The sequence below is a fragment of the Lactuca virosa genome, chromosome 6 (genome assembly GCF_052849685.1).
Source record: "Lactuca virosa cultivar CGN04683 chromosome 6, Lactuca_virosa_CGN04683_v6, whole genome shotgun sequence".
Lineage (NCBI taxonomy): Eukaryota > Viridiplantae > Streptophyta > Magnoliopsida > Asterales > Asteraceae > Lactuca > Lactuca virosa.
In genome coordinates, this window is record NC_136431.1 from 59,182,598 (window position 1) to 59,195,939 (window position 13,342).

A 13,342-nucleotide genomic window follows, 5' to 3' on the forward strand; every position below is an offset into this window, starting at 1 on the left:
ATGCACCTAACAGTGGTGCCCGACTTAATTAAAAATTTATTAACCTAAGAACCTAACCATTTGACTAATTGGCACACAATTGGGTTGGAAACCCTAATTAGGGTTTAGAAAACCCTAATTTTGGGAATGTGGGTTTTGGATTTGTCGGGACCCGCGTTTGGACCATTGGATTTGGAATTTTGAATTACGCCCGACCACATTGTATGTTTGGACTAGTGGAGTGATGGACTTAATGGATTGAGTCCTTAATGGGTTAAGTAGGAACACTTAACCCTAATCGTCATTTTATATGAAAAACCCTAATTGATTTTGGGTTCTTGTTGGGCCATTTCTTGGACTGGGTTGCGGTGCGCCTTCATGGGCCAAATGGGAACAAGTTTGTGGACTAATGAAATTATTAGGCTTTAGGATAAGGCCCATTGGAAAGGCTTGTGTCACACCCCCGAACCAGACGGCGGAAACGTCCGGGGGTTGGGTGACTTCATCTTGTAATATCATCACAGTGTATATAAATGAATCAAAGACAACATCATCATCGTACATGAAATATAACAACCATCATAGTTTTACATAAGTGTGTTTGTTCACAAATTACATCCCAAAAACATTAAATGTATGATGAAAACAAATTACAACAAAAGTCAACATTTCCTTGACGACCAACCTGATTAACGAGTCTTTGAGAATACAAGTTTTTTTGAAAAGTCTCAACGTATAAAATGTTGGTGAGTTCATAAGTATGTTTGTATGAAAAGTTTTGTAGTAGTTTGTAAACACCAGAAAATCCAATATTTTCTGTAAAAATGGTTTGTAAGTTTTGTTTCAAATCTTGTATTAGAGCATGTGTGATCTTGTCTGACAATGTATGAAAAGAGTTTTCCCCAGGAAATCCTATATTTTCTGTATAAATGAAAATTTGTGGTCTAGACCCTAAGACCCGAGTAATGTAGTAAATGTATAGTTCGCATAATGTATCAAGAGTTTAGTGTGTATATTCCGTAAATTTATTTGTTATTATTCTCTATGTGAGTCGCTATAACCATGCTTGATATGACTGATATGCCTGTCATGACGTTCTTCAGGCGTCGCGTTAGGTAAGACATTTTTCACCCTAGACTGGCCCGTCTAGCTGTAACGAACAGCTCAGGTGCGGGGGTGTCAGCCCCGTATAGATCTATACACAAATTCTCGCTCTCCCTCCAAGAGACTCTGGTTATAACTATAGGGCTTATGGTGTACACTAGGTAGGTACGGACGAAGGTGTGTCTCACAAGAGCCTTAACTAAGTTTACACGAATATTGTATCTCGTTGTTTAACGCTTTAAGTAATGTTTCAAGTATGTATTTTTGATTTCAAAACATTGGTGATAAAAACACCATTTGTTTTATCAAAATGTCGAGTAATTATTGTTATAAGCCTGAATAACATAAAATGTGTCGTGATGCTCAATATACATGAAATCGAGTATAACAGGCCCAATAAACATGTAATACGTATGTAAGGCCCAATAATCATGAAATGAGTATGTAAGGCCGAAAAATTTATCAAATGTGTATATAAGGCCCAATGAGCATGTAAATGGGTATTTGAGGCCCACTTTTGTTAAAATGACATTTTTGGCCCATTAAGCCGAAAATTTACAATAAAGGCCCATTTTTGGTCCATGAAACCTTGAGTTTCCAAATAAAGCCCATTTTTATGTAAAATTTACACTTTAGGCCCATAATAACCATAAGATGTCAAGTTAGTCCACAAAAATCGAAATTGGCACTAGAAGCCCCTTTTGTTTATCTTTATTGACAAATATGGCCCATTTTGTATTCTTTCTTTGTTTTTCTAGCAACTTTACCATGTTTCATTTTTTTTAACATTATGTGAAGTTACTTCAAGGAGTTAGTTTGCAAATATCACAAGACTTGGAAGATAGTTCATATTTTTGTGAGTGTCTAACATGTTTTCATGGCACAATCACAACCTATCACGAAACATACACACATACATGCCTAATACTAAGATAAATCACAAAACTAGCTTGTATTCTCCCCCAAAAATGTAGTAAAATTGAAAACTAGGGGGTATGAAGCTCACCTTGGGTAGAGAAGAGGTGTAGTGGAAGTGACGATGTAAAAGTTTGAAGCCTAGAACACTTGGAGTGTTTGATGAATCTCTTGGAGGCTTTGATGCCCTAAGGTTGTTAACACATAAATTTATGTGTGATTAGGAAGAATTTCACAAAGCAATGTGTAAAAATCCTTAGCTAGGCACGAAATACTTACAAGGATTTTGAAGAGATTGTGCAGAAATAAGGATCCTGGAACTTGGCTTTGAATTCCTTGAGAGGGTTCACGGATTTCTCAATAAGTGAAATGAGTTTGGTGAAATGAGGAGTGGGGGTTTACGTTCATCTTAAAGGATAGGGTGGTGATTTGATATTTGCTTGGATTACTGATGGATAAAGCTTTGTTACCGATGGTTAATGCATGTTTTATTTGCATGGGAAAGTGGTGAATGACAACTCATAATCCGTAAACACTTCAAATCCTCCAAGTCTAGGCGTAAACACATGAGTTTACGCCTCATGTGTGGTCCACCAAGGGTGTTTACGCCCATACATCACTTCATGGAGTAGTTTACGCCCTAGCATCACATCATGGAGTAGTTTACGCCCTAGCATCACATCATGGATTAATTTACGCCCTAGCATCACATCATGGAGTAGTTTACGCCCAAGACTCTTCCTAGGGAGGTGTTCACAGCCTAGCTTTGGTCCATTAAGGGTGTTTATGCCCCAAGGGGCCCACTAAGGAGGTTCATGGTCTTAGTAACTTAATTATTTTAGCCTTATAATTTAAATGTTCAAGATTGTAACATATACACAAGTCTTTATGTCTACAACATGATCCTTATTTGATTTGCTATAATCATTAGGGCTTAGGGTAATATGAATTTCAATTATATATCATAGTTGTGTCATAGCTTAAACACTTGCATATACAAGACCCTTGGACTTGGTTTTGACCTGAAATTTCTAGTTGTGACAGCTTGGGCCCAATTTGGAAAATTAAGCCATAATTGGGGCTTGATGATTATGAGATATTGGGCCATCGGAATGCCAAGTGTTTGGACTAGAATAAATGGTTGGGCCTTAAGATAAGCCCATGTAGAGTTTTGGGCCCAATTTGGAAAATTGGGCCATATGATGGGTCTTGTTGATTATTTAGCTCTTGGGCCTTCGGAGTTTGAGTTTGGGCCTTGGTTTTGGACCAAACTAGGTTAGGGGTAAAATATTCTCCTTACCCCAAGTATGGAGTTGTGGTCATGCATTGGAACCCAATTATTAATTGGGTCTCATTTTGATGTTGACACCTCGGGAATCTGTCAACCAGCAATTGGAGTTTTATCCACAAGACTTCAGCAGTTCCAGGTGAGTCTTCTCATTATACCAATGGGTCGAAGGCACCAAGTACGGCCCATTTATCTAGTTGTGATTATTATTGCGGATGTGCTATCGATACATTATGTGTTTATGTGAAGACCATGCGGGAGTTCCCATTGCAATTAGTTATATGCGGTATACTAGTTGATTATCTGGTATGTGATATGCTAGTTGTATTTGTGATACTTGCATGGAAGATCTCGGGGGGTACCCGTGGCACTAGGGTGTAAGACCTTGGAGGATTTCCATGGCATCCTTAGTCAAGACCTCAAGGGGGGTTCCCGAGGCACTAGGGTGTAAGACCGTGGCGGGTTTCCATGGCATCCTTAGTTAAGACCATGTGGGGTTCCCATGACTTTGGGCTAAGACCATGTGGGGGTTCCTATGGAACCCAGAGTAAGACCCTATAGGGTTTCCAGAGCATCCTCCTATGTTTGTATGTATGATTTATATGACAGTGGGCTAAGACCCTGGAGGATTTCTAGGGCACCCGGAGTAAGACCCTGGAGGGTTTCCAAGGCATCCCTATTTGTTTATATGCATGACTTGTGTAGTTGATATGGATTATGTGATTATGTGTGTAAGACCTTGGAGGGTTTCCATGGCTTCCTTATATGTTGATAGGCATGGCTTACACGATTGATATGGTTATGTGAATATGTGGGGTATGCTCTGGGGAACTCAATAAGCTTCATGCTTACAGTTTTGTTTATGGTTTCAGGTAACATCGGTTTGGGAAAGGAAGGGTCCGGCTCGATCGCAACGCACACACCCGTGTTTCCGCAATATATGATTTTGGGACGAACTCTGATAAATGTTTTAATTAATCATGTTTTTGGAATGTTTGGATTTAGAAGATATCTGTTTTTTGAGTGTATTGAAAAATGAAATTTTTACCCTTGATTTTTGGGTCGTTACACTATCTTTTTGTATATTTGATTAGTTCTATGAGAATCTTGCAGCAAAAATATGTGTAACACAATTATGATTGAAGAATAAAAAAAAGAATAGACATTTAAAACAAATATTCTTTAAGCATAACATAAACAACAAAATATAACACATAAATCAACATCATAATTCTTTCAATTGCAGATGATCATTTTGTAAGACAACTATAAACCATTAAGTCGTATGGATACTATAAGATAGTTACTCGTTTGATTATAAAACTATATAATGAACAAACAATAAAATTCATCAAACCATGAAATATTATTAATATTTAATGACTTAAAACATAAACTTACAAGGAAAAACCCCTAAAACTCATGAATCCAAATTTTTATTTTAGTGAAATAAAACTCCATAATAGTTGATACGTCTAGATTGATAACATTATTGAACTTTTACTCTCTCTTGACCAATGCATGAGGACAGATCTTCTTATCATGACCAACAGCAAAACAAATCCAACATCCATGAAATGAAAAATAAAATTAAGAAAGAATAGATGAAAAAAATTAACATGAAAAAATACCTCCATTCACGATAACTCTGAAGTAGAAAGAATATATGAACATGATGAATGTAAAATATTGGATGGAAGAAAACACATACGATACCAATGTGTGTGTTTGTATATATATATATATATATATATATATATATATATATATATATATATATAGCGGAAAGTGAATATACAATACAGCCTCACCTAAGCTTAGGTACTAAACCTCATTAAACTACGCCGTACTATCAGCTAAAAATTGCATTTATAGGATTCACGATTAACACTTGAAGTTGCAGATCAAGATTGAAGAAATAATTTTGATATGGATGCAAGAATATTAATTATCTTCGACCTTCATGATGGTGGAAAACAGTACTGTTCAGTGGGCTGAAGTAATAAATGATAATGGAGGAAAGAAAACACGGATGGTTAAATGATAATGAAGTAAATAAATGTTATGGGGAATGATATTTTTACCAAGTGAAAACAGAACCGGATATATTTATTAAGATAAAACGACACAGTTTAGAAGTTTAGTACCTAAGCTTAGGTGGGGCTGTAAAGTATATTCTCTATCACCATATATATATATATATATATATATATATATATATATATATATATATATATATATATATATATATATATATATATATATATATATATATATATATATAATGGTTGATATCTTCAAGAATAGTTGCCTAATATATAGGAATTTGATTGAGATAATTATCATAATTAATTAATTTCAAAATATTAATTATAATGTAACATTACACAAATACCCTTTACTAATGATTGGTCCATATTCAATCTTAAATCGACACAATAATTAGTTAGAATACTTGAACTTCTATATATATATATATATATATATATATATATATATATATAGGAGTAGGATCAAATGAGAACACCCAAAAGGTTGAGAACGCGAGAACAGATCTGAACCATTTAAAAAACTAAATCTATGGTTATTATTGAATGAGCCATTTATGTAAAATTTTAAAAGTTACAGGTATTAAAGTGTAACTTCAAATGGTGATAAGGGTATTATAGTAATTGGACCTTTACCACCGTTATTTAATTCCTATAATTCCTCAATCACTCGCCTATTTCCTTCTATTTCCCATCTCTCTCTTCATCTCTCTCTGTAAACCTAGGTACGCCTCCACCCTACATCATCGATCCACCACAAAAGGGAAAAGAATGGTGAGACAGATTGGAATCGATGAAGCCAAAAAGGGGGAAAGGGAAACAGGATCTCTGAATTGCTTTTGATAAGAAGGAGAGGATTCACGAACGGAGCAGGGATCTGGAGACATAGTCGATTGGGGAATGTTCGATCCTCGTCTGATCGAGTGACAATGAACGGAAACAGGTCAGAAATCATTTGGGCTGCTCTCGGTTTTTTTTTGTTTGAATCAGCGAAAGAGCACTCCTACAAGTCGATGTTAGTTCATCGGTTTTCATTGGAGATTCTAGACCTGCAATCGATTTCAAGTTGGAAGGTATGGTCTCGATTTTGCTTGAATGTTGCTGTGAAGATAAAGGTTGATGATGGAGGCTATGTCGATGGTGGTTTCATGGTTACGAAGGGTAAAGGGTATGATTAGGGCTTCCTTTATCTTTCATTTATTTAGAATCGATTCATTGATATATCACCTTTATTCGATGTTTTGAGTTGCAAATCCATCTCTTTCACTTTCAATTTTGTGTTTTTCCGATTTTGGGGTTTTCTATCAAGAACATGAAATGATGAAGTATGAAATTGTTTCAGGAGCGAAGAAAGAAGAATAGGGAGCACCTCCACCGATTTGGTGGTTCATCGCAGTAGTGGAGTGGCTGGGGCTATTCTGGCAACCTCTTCACCACTTCGTTTTCTTGTTCCAGTTACTGTCGATGACAGGGGGAGGAAGGCAGAAAGAAAACGACAACAGGGGGTGTTTGGGTTGCTTGGTGTATCATAAAACAGTGGGAGAAAACGGAGGGGGTTGCTGCCCTTGGCTCGCCGGAAACCACCAGCAAACACCTCTGGTGGGGGTGTTTTTGTTGCACCTCGAAGATAGGAGAAAAAGAAGGGAGTGTGAGAGGAAATGGAAGAATGAAAAATTGTATTTATCTATGAATAGCAGTTATTCATTTGTGGATAGCAGTGCATTCATGTATGAATAACAGTGAATGAATAGCAGTGCATTCATGTGTGAATAGAAGTGTATTCATTTGTGAATAACAGTGAATGAATGTATTTATTTATGATTAGAGGTATTCATTTATTCAATTCTGAATAATAGGGTACTCATTTGTTAATAGCAGTGTATTCATTTGTGAATAACAAGGTACTCATTTGTTAATAGCAGTGTATTCATTTGTGAATAACAGTGTAAGCATGTGTTAATGAGTATATTTATTTATGATTAGAGGTATTCTTTTTATGAAGAAATGATAATTTTTACACTCTTTTTATTTTCAATTGATTAAAAAAAAGAATTAGATTATTTGTAAATTGATGTGTATTTATTTGTGATTGAAGTAGTATCAGGTTTTTTGAAAAAAAAAATCATTTATGAATACAAATGTACTAATTTGGTGTTCGATTTCTATTCATTTTTTTGAACACAAAAAAAACGTTATAGGAGAAAAAAAATTGATTTTTTAAAGATTTTTTTTATCAGTTTTAAAATAAATTTTGGTAAAAATGTTTTTTATATTCCATTAATAAGAAAAATAAAAAATTGAATATTTATTTCTTTTTTGGTAACTGATCCTAAATTTAAGGGATTTTGATTGAATTTTATTTTATTTTAATTTAATTAAAATATACATTTACTAGTATACCCTTATAAATTGATTGGTCCAGAATTGTTCTCGCGTTCTCAACCTTTTAGGTGTTCTCATTTGATCATCTTCATATATATATATATATATATATATATATATATATATATATATATATATATATATATATATATATATAAACCTGAAAAATGGAAATATATTAATTTTTATTTTTTTTATTTTTTTTAGTAGTTATCCTTCAGATATACTAATATAAGGTTTTTGTGAGGTATAGCTTTTGTTCAGTGCGGAATATGCCGAAGAATTTTATTTTATTTATTATTATTATTATTATTATTATTGTTATTATTATTATTATTATTTTATACTCAACTAAATTAAAGTATGAACTTCTGGAAAAATAAAAAGGTTTACAATTGAATAAAAACAGAATATACAACGTTAAACACTCCTTTTCATGAATCTTTTTTTTTTTTTATCAAATCTACTTTTACGATGTCGAAGACTTGATTTCTTTCTTATCATTATCTTCATTATCTAACTAATATAAATATATCGGCTTGCAATCATCTAGATAGTCACCACTAATTAATAACCATCCCATTTAAACCCAAACCGAACCCTTATTCTGTCAAGAAAACCTTTGTTTCTAGTTGGTAAGCTTTTGTGAAGAAATTAGGCCAACAAAAATAAGTAGACATAATGCTACTCATGGTTGAAGCCCCAATGAGCATGTTCATAACCACCATTTGAAGTTGAATGGCTTCTACCGGAGAGGCTCCCCCCATTATTAGTCCGGTCATTGCTCCGGGAAGTGATATGAGACCCACAGTCTTTGTGTTGTCAATAACTGGTGACATTGCAATGACTAACGACCTTTTCACTTGTTGCAGTGTAGCTTGTCGTGGTGTGGCTCCAAGGGCTAGGGCTGTCTCCACCTTCACAATAGAAAACATAATGATTAATGAGTCGTTGTATTAATTGTGTGTTAGAAGACTGTTAAGCTAAATGTACATGTGTTGTATACTTCACTAAATTTTACATGTTATTACAATATTTGTATTTATTTGCAAAAATAAAAGTTTATTACAACATGTTTATATTTTTCTCCATAAAAACAACACACTTCAATTTTCTATGAATGAGTTGCACCTTGTTATTATCAGTTAAAATATGTGCTATTAATCTTTAAAATAAATATATAAATTATTGCTGTAATTTATATATTTATCAATATTTTAACTCTTGAATAAACGTTTTCTCCGAAATCAAATATACCTTTTCACTAACAAATCTTACACTAAAATGGGAGGTGGGAAATATCAAGATGAAAAAAAGACATAAAACAGATAATCGAAAACCAAATATAAAAGGTTGATAATCGGATATGCCCCCTTCTAAAAAAAGCCCTTATCATCTTCCAATCATAAAATTAATTATTTTGTATGTATGATTTGCTATAACCTAGATGACCGCTTTGGTTAGGTAGATAGTCATCAAAATTTCACATTTTTGTTAGAAAAAATAAGAGAACAATATATATTCAGTTATTAGTTGTGAGATCTATGTATTAAATGAGTTAATTTAAAAGAAAAAAGTTAAATACGAATGTCTAAATAATTGAGAACTTTGAATTTATAATAAGAAAAATAATGAATTATTAAAATTGAAATGTTTTTTATCTTTTAAATTTCAACAAATAATTTAAATAAATAAACAAAAGAAAATAACAAACTTTAATTTAAAAAGTTTGAATTTAAAGTTAAGCTTATTAATGAATTGATATCCATTTGTTATTATATTTATTGTAATTATTACATTAAAATATATGGTATTTATTAAAATAGGAAAATCATAAAATGATATGTGAAAAAAATTAATTCAAAATTACTACAAATTGACATTTGTCAAATTGAAAGAGAGCATGTCATGTGTCAAAAAATCTCTTTATTTATTAGGGATGATTTGTTGCAATTATTACCTTAAAATATATGGAATTTATTAAAATAAGAAAATACATAAAATGACATGTGAAAAAAATTAATTTAAAATTACCACAAATTGACATTTATCAAATAGAAAGAGAGCATCTCATATGTCAAAAAAATCTATTTATTTATTAAGGAGAAATTTTGTATACACATTCGCTATAAAATTGTATTTAGTTTTTAGAACAACTAACATATATATCCTTTAATCGTATACATAAATTTACATCTTTTGTTTATCTATAATAAGACTTGAATCATCAACAAGAAATACATCTTCATTACCTATATGGATAGACCAAAAATCTTTTTTTTTTATAAAATAGTTCAAAATATTCTTATACCCCAAAATAATTAAGAATTGCATAGTTTTAAATATGTAATGCGCTATTGTCTATCATATTTAAAGCATTTTTACACTTTTTTCTCATTTTCTATTGTTATCTTTTTAAAAGAAAACCTCTTTCTGTGAGTAACATATGTTACTGCACTATGAACTTTTCTTTCCTACACGAAAATGGTTTTAATATATCTCAACAAAAAAAATAACTTACTAAAATGTTTTTGTTTATAAAAAATATGATTTTTTTAAAGAATATGAACACGTTCACAAAAAAATTATTTGCATTTTATATTATTATTATTATTATTATTATTATTATTTTTAATATTTTTTAGTGTAGACAAAACAAAATATTATTTTGGTAGTGAACAATAATTTTCTCGTAGCTATTGCAAAATCTATGATTATTTTTTAAGCATAACAAAAAATTTAATTAGGCTATTTTTTAATACTAAATGTATTAAGCAAAAACTGCTAAATTAGTTTTTTCTAATTAACAGCCGATTAATTAGAAATGTATGAAGTATGAACTATTACGATCAAACCAATTGGCCGATTAATGAGTTTTGAAGCCATCAAACCATCAAATTTATAAACCAAAAGCATGATAAACACTAAATAACTTTAGATGTTTCTAGATTTTTTTTCTTTTTCTTTTTCAAACTATATAAAAGTTGATTTCTACATATTCACCGATACTTACCAAATTCATCTGTGTTCGAATATCGTCCCGAAGTCTTTTCATCGTAACTCCGGTGACAGTCATTGCGTTGCCAACCATCATCCCGGCGACCGGAATTATGTATTGTGGAGTGAAAGGAAAAACTTTTAACAAAACTAACAGCAACATCGTTATGGATGTGCCAACCATTATGGAAGCTCCGGCAATGTATTTCCCATGGGGTACGTGTTTGGCTCGCTGGCCGGCGGTATACCCGGCGACGGAGACCTGAAATAAACGTTGATCTTAATCAGTAAATTTTTCTTTATCTGTCAAAACAATTTTACTAAATTATAGATAGGAATAAAAAAGAGGATCAAAGAATATATATATATATATACCATGAAGAGATAAGCAAGAATGATCCAGATGACGTTGTTTTGATTGAAAATGAATCGAAGAACAAAGCCAATAACGGAGAGCTGAATGAAAGCTCTAACAATGGCGTAAACCATCTCTCCCTCTAGTTTCAGCTTCTGAAAGTAAGATAACACTGCCGCCAGCAACACCACCGCCGTGGCCGCCGCCGGTTTCACCATCCCCTTCAAGAACTCCGACAGCCACTCCCACTCCATATTTAAGTTTACTCAGTTTTATCCCCACATACATAAATACGTTGTCTCTCATGACATATATATAATGGAGAAAGAGTTGGGATTTGAGAGTTTTGCCAGCAGTAATCAATTCCACGTCTACCTACCTACAAAGTTTTTTTTTTTTTTTTTTTTAAAAAACATATCCGGATTATTAAAAATCAATTAATTATTGAGTTTTGATTTTAAAGATCCTTCAATTTTTTATTTTTATTTTTTCACTTTCTAGGGTGATAAAGTCGATTTTTTTTGGGTTAAATTGGTTATTTTTTAAAAACTGGGTAACCAGGTTACCTCTTGTCTTGTCATTAAATGAAGTGTTACATAGAAAAGTGAGGTGTCCGCATGGTGGCGTCCACTTCGATAATTCTATTATTTTTTTTATATGAAGAACAAGAAATCTAGGTGATGAAGTTCGTTCATCAATCCTTCACCATCTAGCTATGGTTTCATTTGCACCACCCACAAGCTTCTAACAGATAACGAATGAACATTCAAAATCATCTTCATCTTAAAAAAACCATTCATACCATCTTCATCTTTAAACTATCAATAAATCGAAATAGAAAATTATGAGAATTTAAAAAAAGAAGATGAAGAAAGAATATACAAACCATGTTCATCTACGACTTTGAAAATTTAAAAAAAGAAGATGAAGAAAGAATATACAAACCATGTTCATCTACGACTTTGAAACTAAAACCGTTCAAATTAATATAGTTTAAGATAAGCCATCTATTTTGAACTATATTCTTTTGAAATTTTAACAACTTTTCATTTTATGATATTTGATAGATTGGTTAATTGAAATATTATATAACTCCTAGGACTTTTCAACTTATACTAATTAATTGATTAGTTAATTCAAATATTATGTCTATAAAAGAACATTATTTTTATTATAGGTTGCTTACATTTGCTTCTCTTCTCTTTCTCATTTTGTATATAGAGTTTATGAAAATAGAGAATAATGTAAATATAGAGCGAATTATAAAGCGAAAGATGATTACAAATGATTTAACATATACAATATGTAACTACGTAGTTTATTGCATGTAACATTTGATTACTAATATCTGGATAATAATAATGTATTTTTCTTTACTCTTTCGACCTCTTTTTTCTTTGATCTTCCTTAAATTTCAAGAAAATATTTATGATTGTAAACTTCAAGCCAAACGACAAGGATGAAACGCTTTCAGTTAATTATTACAATTTGTTGATGTAGAATTATTTGTGGTATATATTCGTTGCATACACCATTTCAGTAATTTATCATAATTATCTAATTATATTAATTGCTTATGTGTAAGGATAGAACTTAGTTAATGTCTTAGGTTTTCTTTAGATTATGATAATCACAACAAATACAAACAAATATGTTATTCATATTTTTCAAGCATCCAAAATCTTTTTTGTGACGACTATACTTACTAGATCATTTTCATGACAATTATACTTACTAGATCATGACATACTTTAATAAATGAGTTTTTATTTGTAATAAGAAAAAAAGACAATGATATGATCATTCTAAATTCATATAAAGACATGAGGTTTTAGAAAAAAAGCTTGTTGGAAGGTCATAAACGAATTGTTCATACATACACTAATCATAAAGTATGTTATTTTGTATTTAAAAGGTTAGAAAATGTTTTTTATGTAATTGAAAAATATTAAAAGACTTAGATTTTAAATTAATTAACAATGATAAGTAACATTAAATAGAAACTTCTGTTATAATAAGTATATAAAAAAAGTCATGTTAACTTAAAAACAATAATTGGTATTTGAATATATATATATATATATATATATATATATATATATATATATATATATATATATATATATATATATATATATATATAATTGAAAAATCAATAGAAAATGCATAAACCTTTAGAAACCCTAAAACCTAGAAAATCAATAAAAATACATAGAAAAAAAATACTTTAAGATATCTAATTTTTTATGATTTTAAAGGGCTAAAATTAATAAC

General features: G+C 31.3%; 1 protein-coding gene across 1 annotated transcript; it reads right to left on the bottom strand.

The window, feature by feature from the left end:
• Positions 1 to 8,085: 8,085 nt before the first annotated feature.
• On the bottom strand, positions 8,086 to 11,368 carry ALS3 (aluminum sensitive 3). The gene is made up of 3 exons (XM_079056770.1): positions 11,089 to 11,368; positions 10,730 to 10,975; positions 8,086 to 8,633 (listed from the first exon to the last, which is right to left on the bottom strand). The coding sequence occupies exons 1-3, from the start codon at positions 11,320 to 11,322 to the stop codon at positions 8,319 to 8,321; spliced, it is 795 nt and encodes a 264-aa protein (XP_078912896.1). The 5' UTR covers positions 11,323 to 11,368; the 3' UTR covers positions 8,086 to 8,318.
• Positions 11,369 to 13,342: the final 1,974 nt, after the last annotated feature.

Excerpts from the sequence above, each read along its gene's own strand:
- ALS3 (XM_079056770.1), bottom strand. The coding sequence starts at position 11,322 with ATGGAGTGGGAGTGGCTGTCGGAGTTCTTGAAGGGGATGGTGAAACCG. Across the intron at positions 10,976-11,088 it reads TTCTTGCTTATCTCTTCATG|GTCTCCGTCGCCGGGTATAC; the intron begins GTATATATATAT and ends CGTTTATTTCAG. Across the intron at positions 8,634-10,729 it reads TTCGAACACAGATGAATTTG|GTGGAGACAGCCCTAGCCCT; the intron begins GTAAGTATCGGT and ends TCTATTGTGAAG.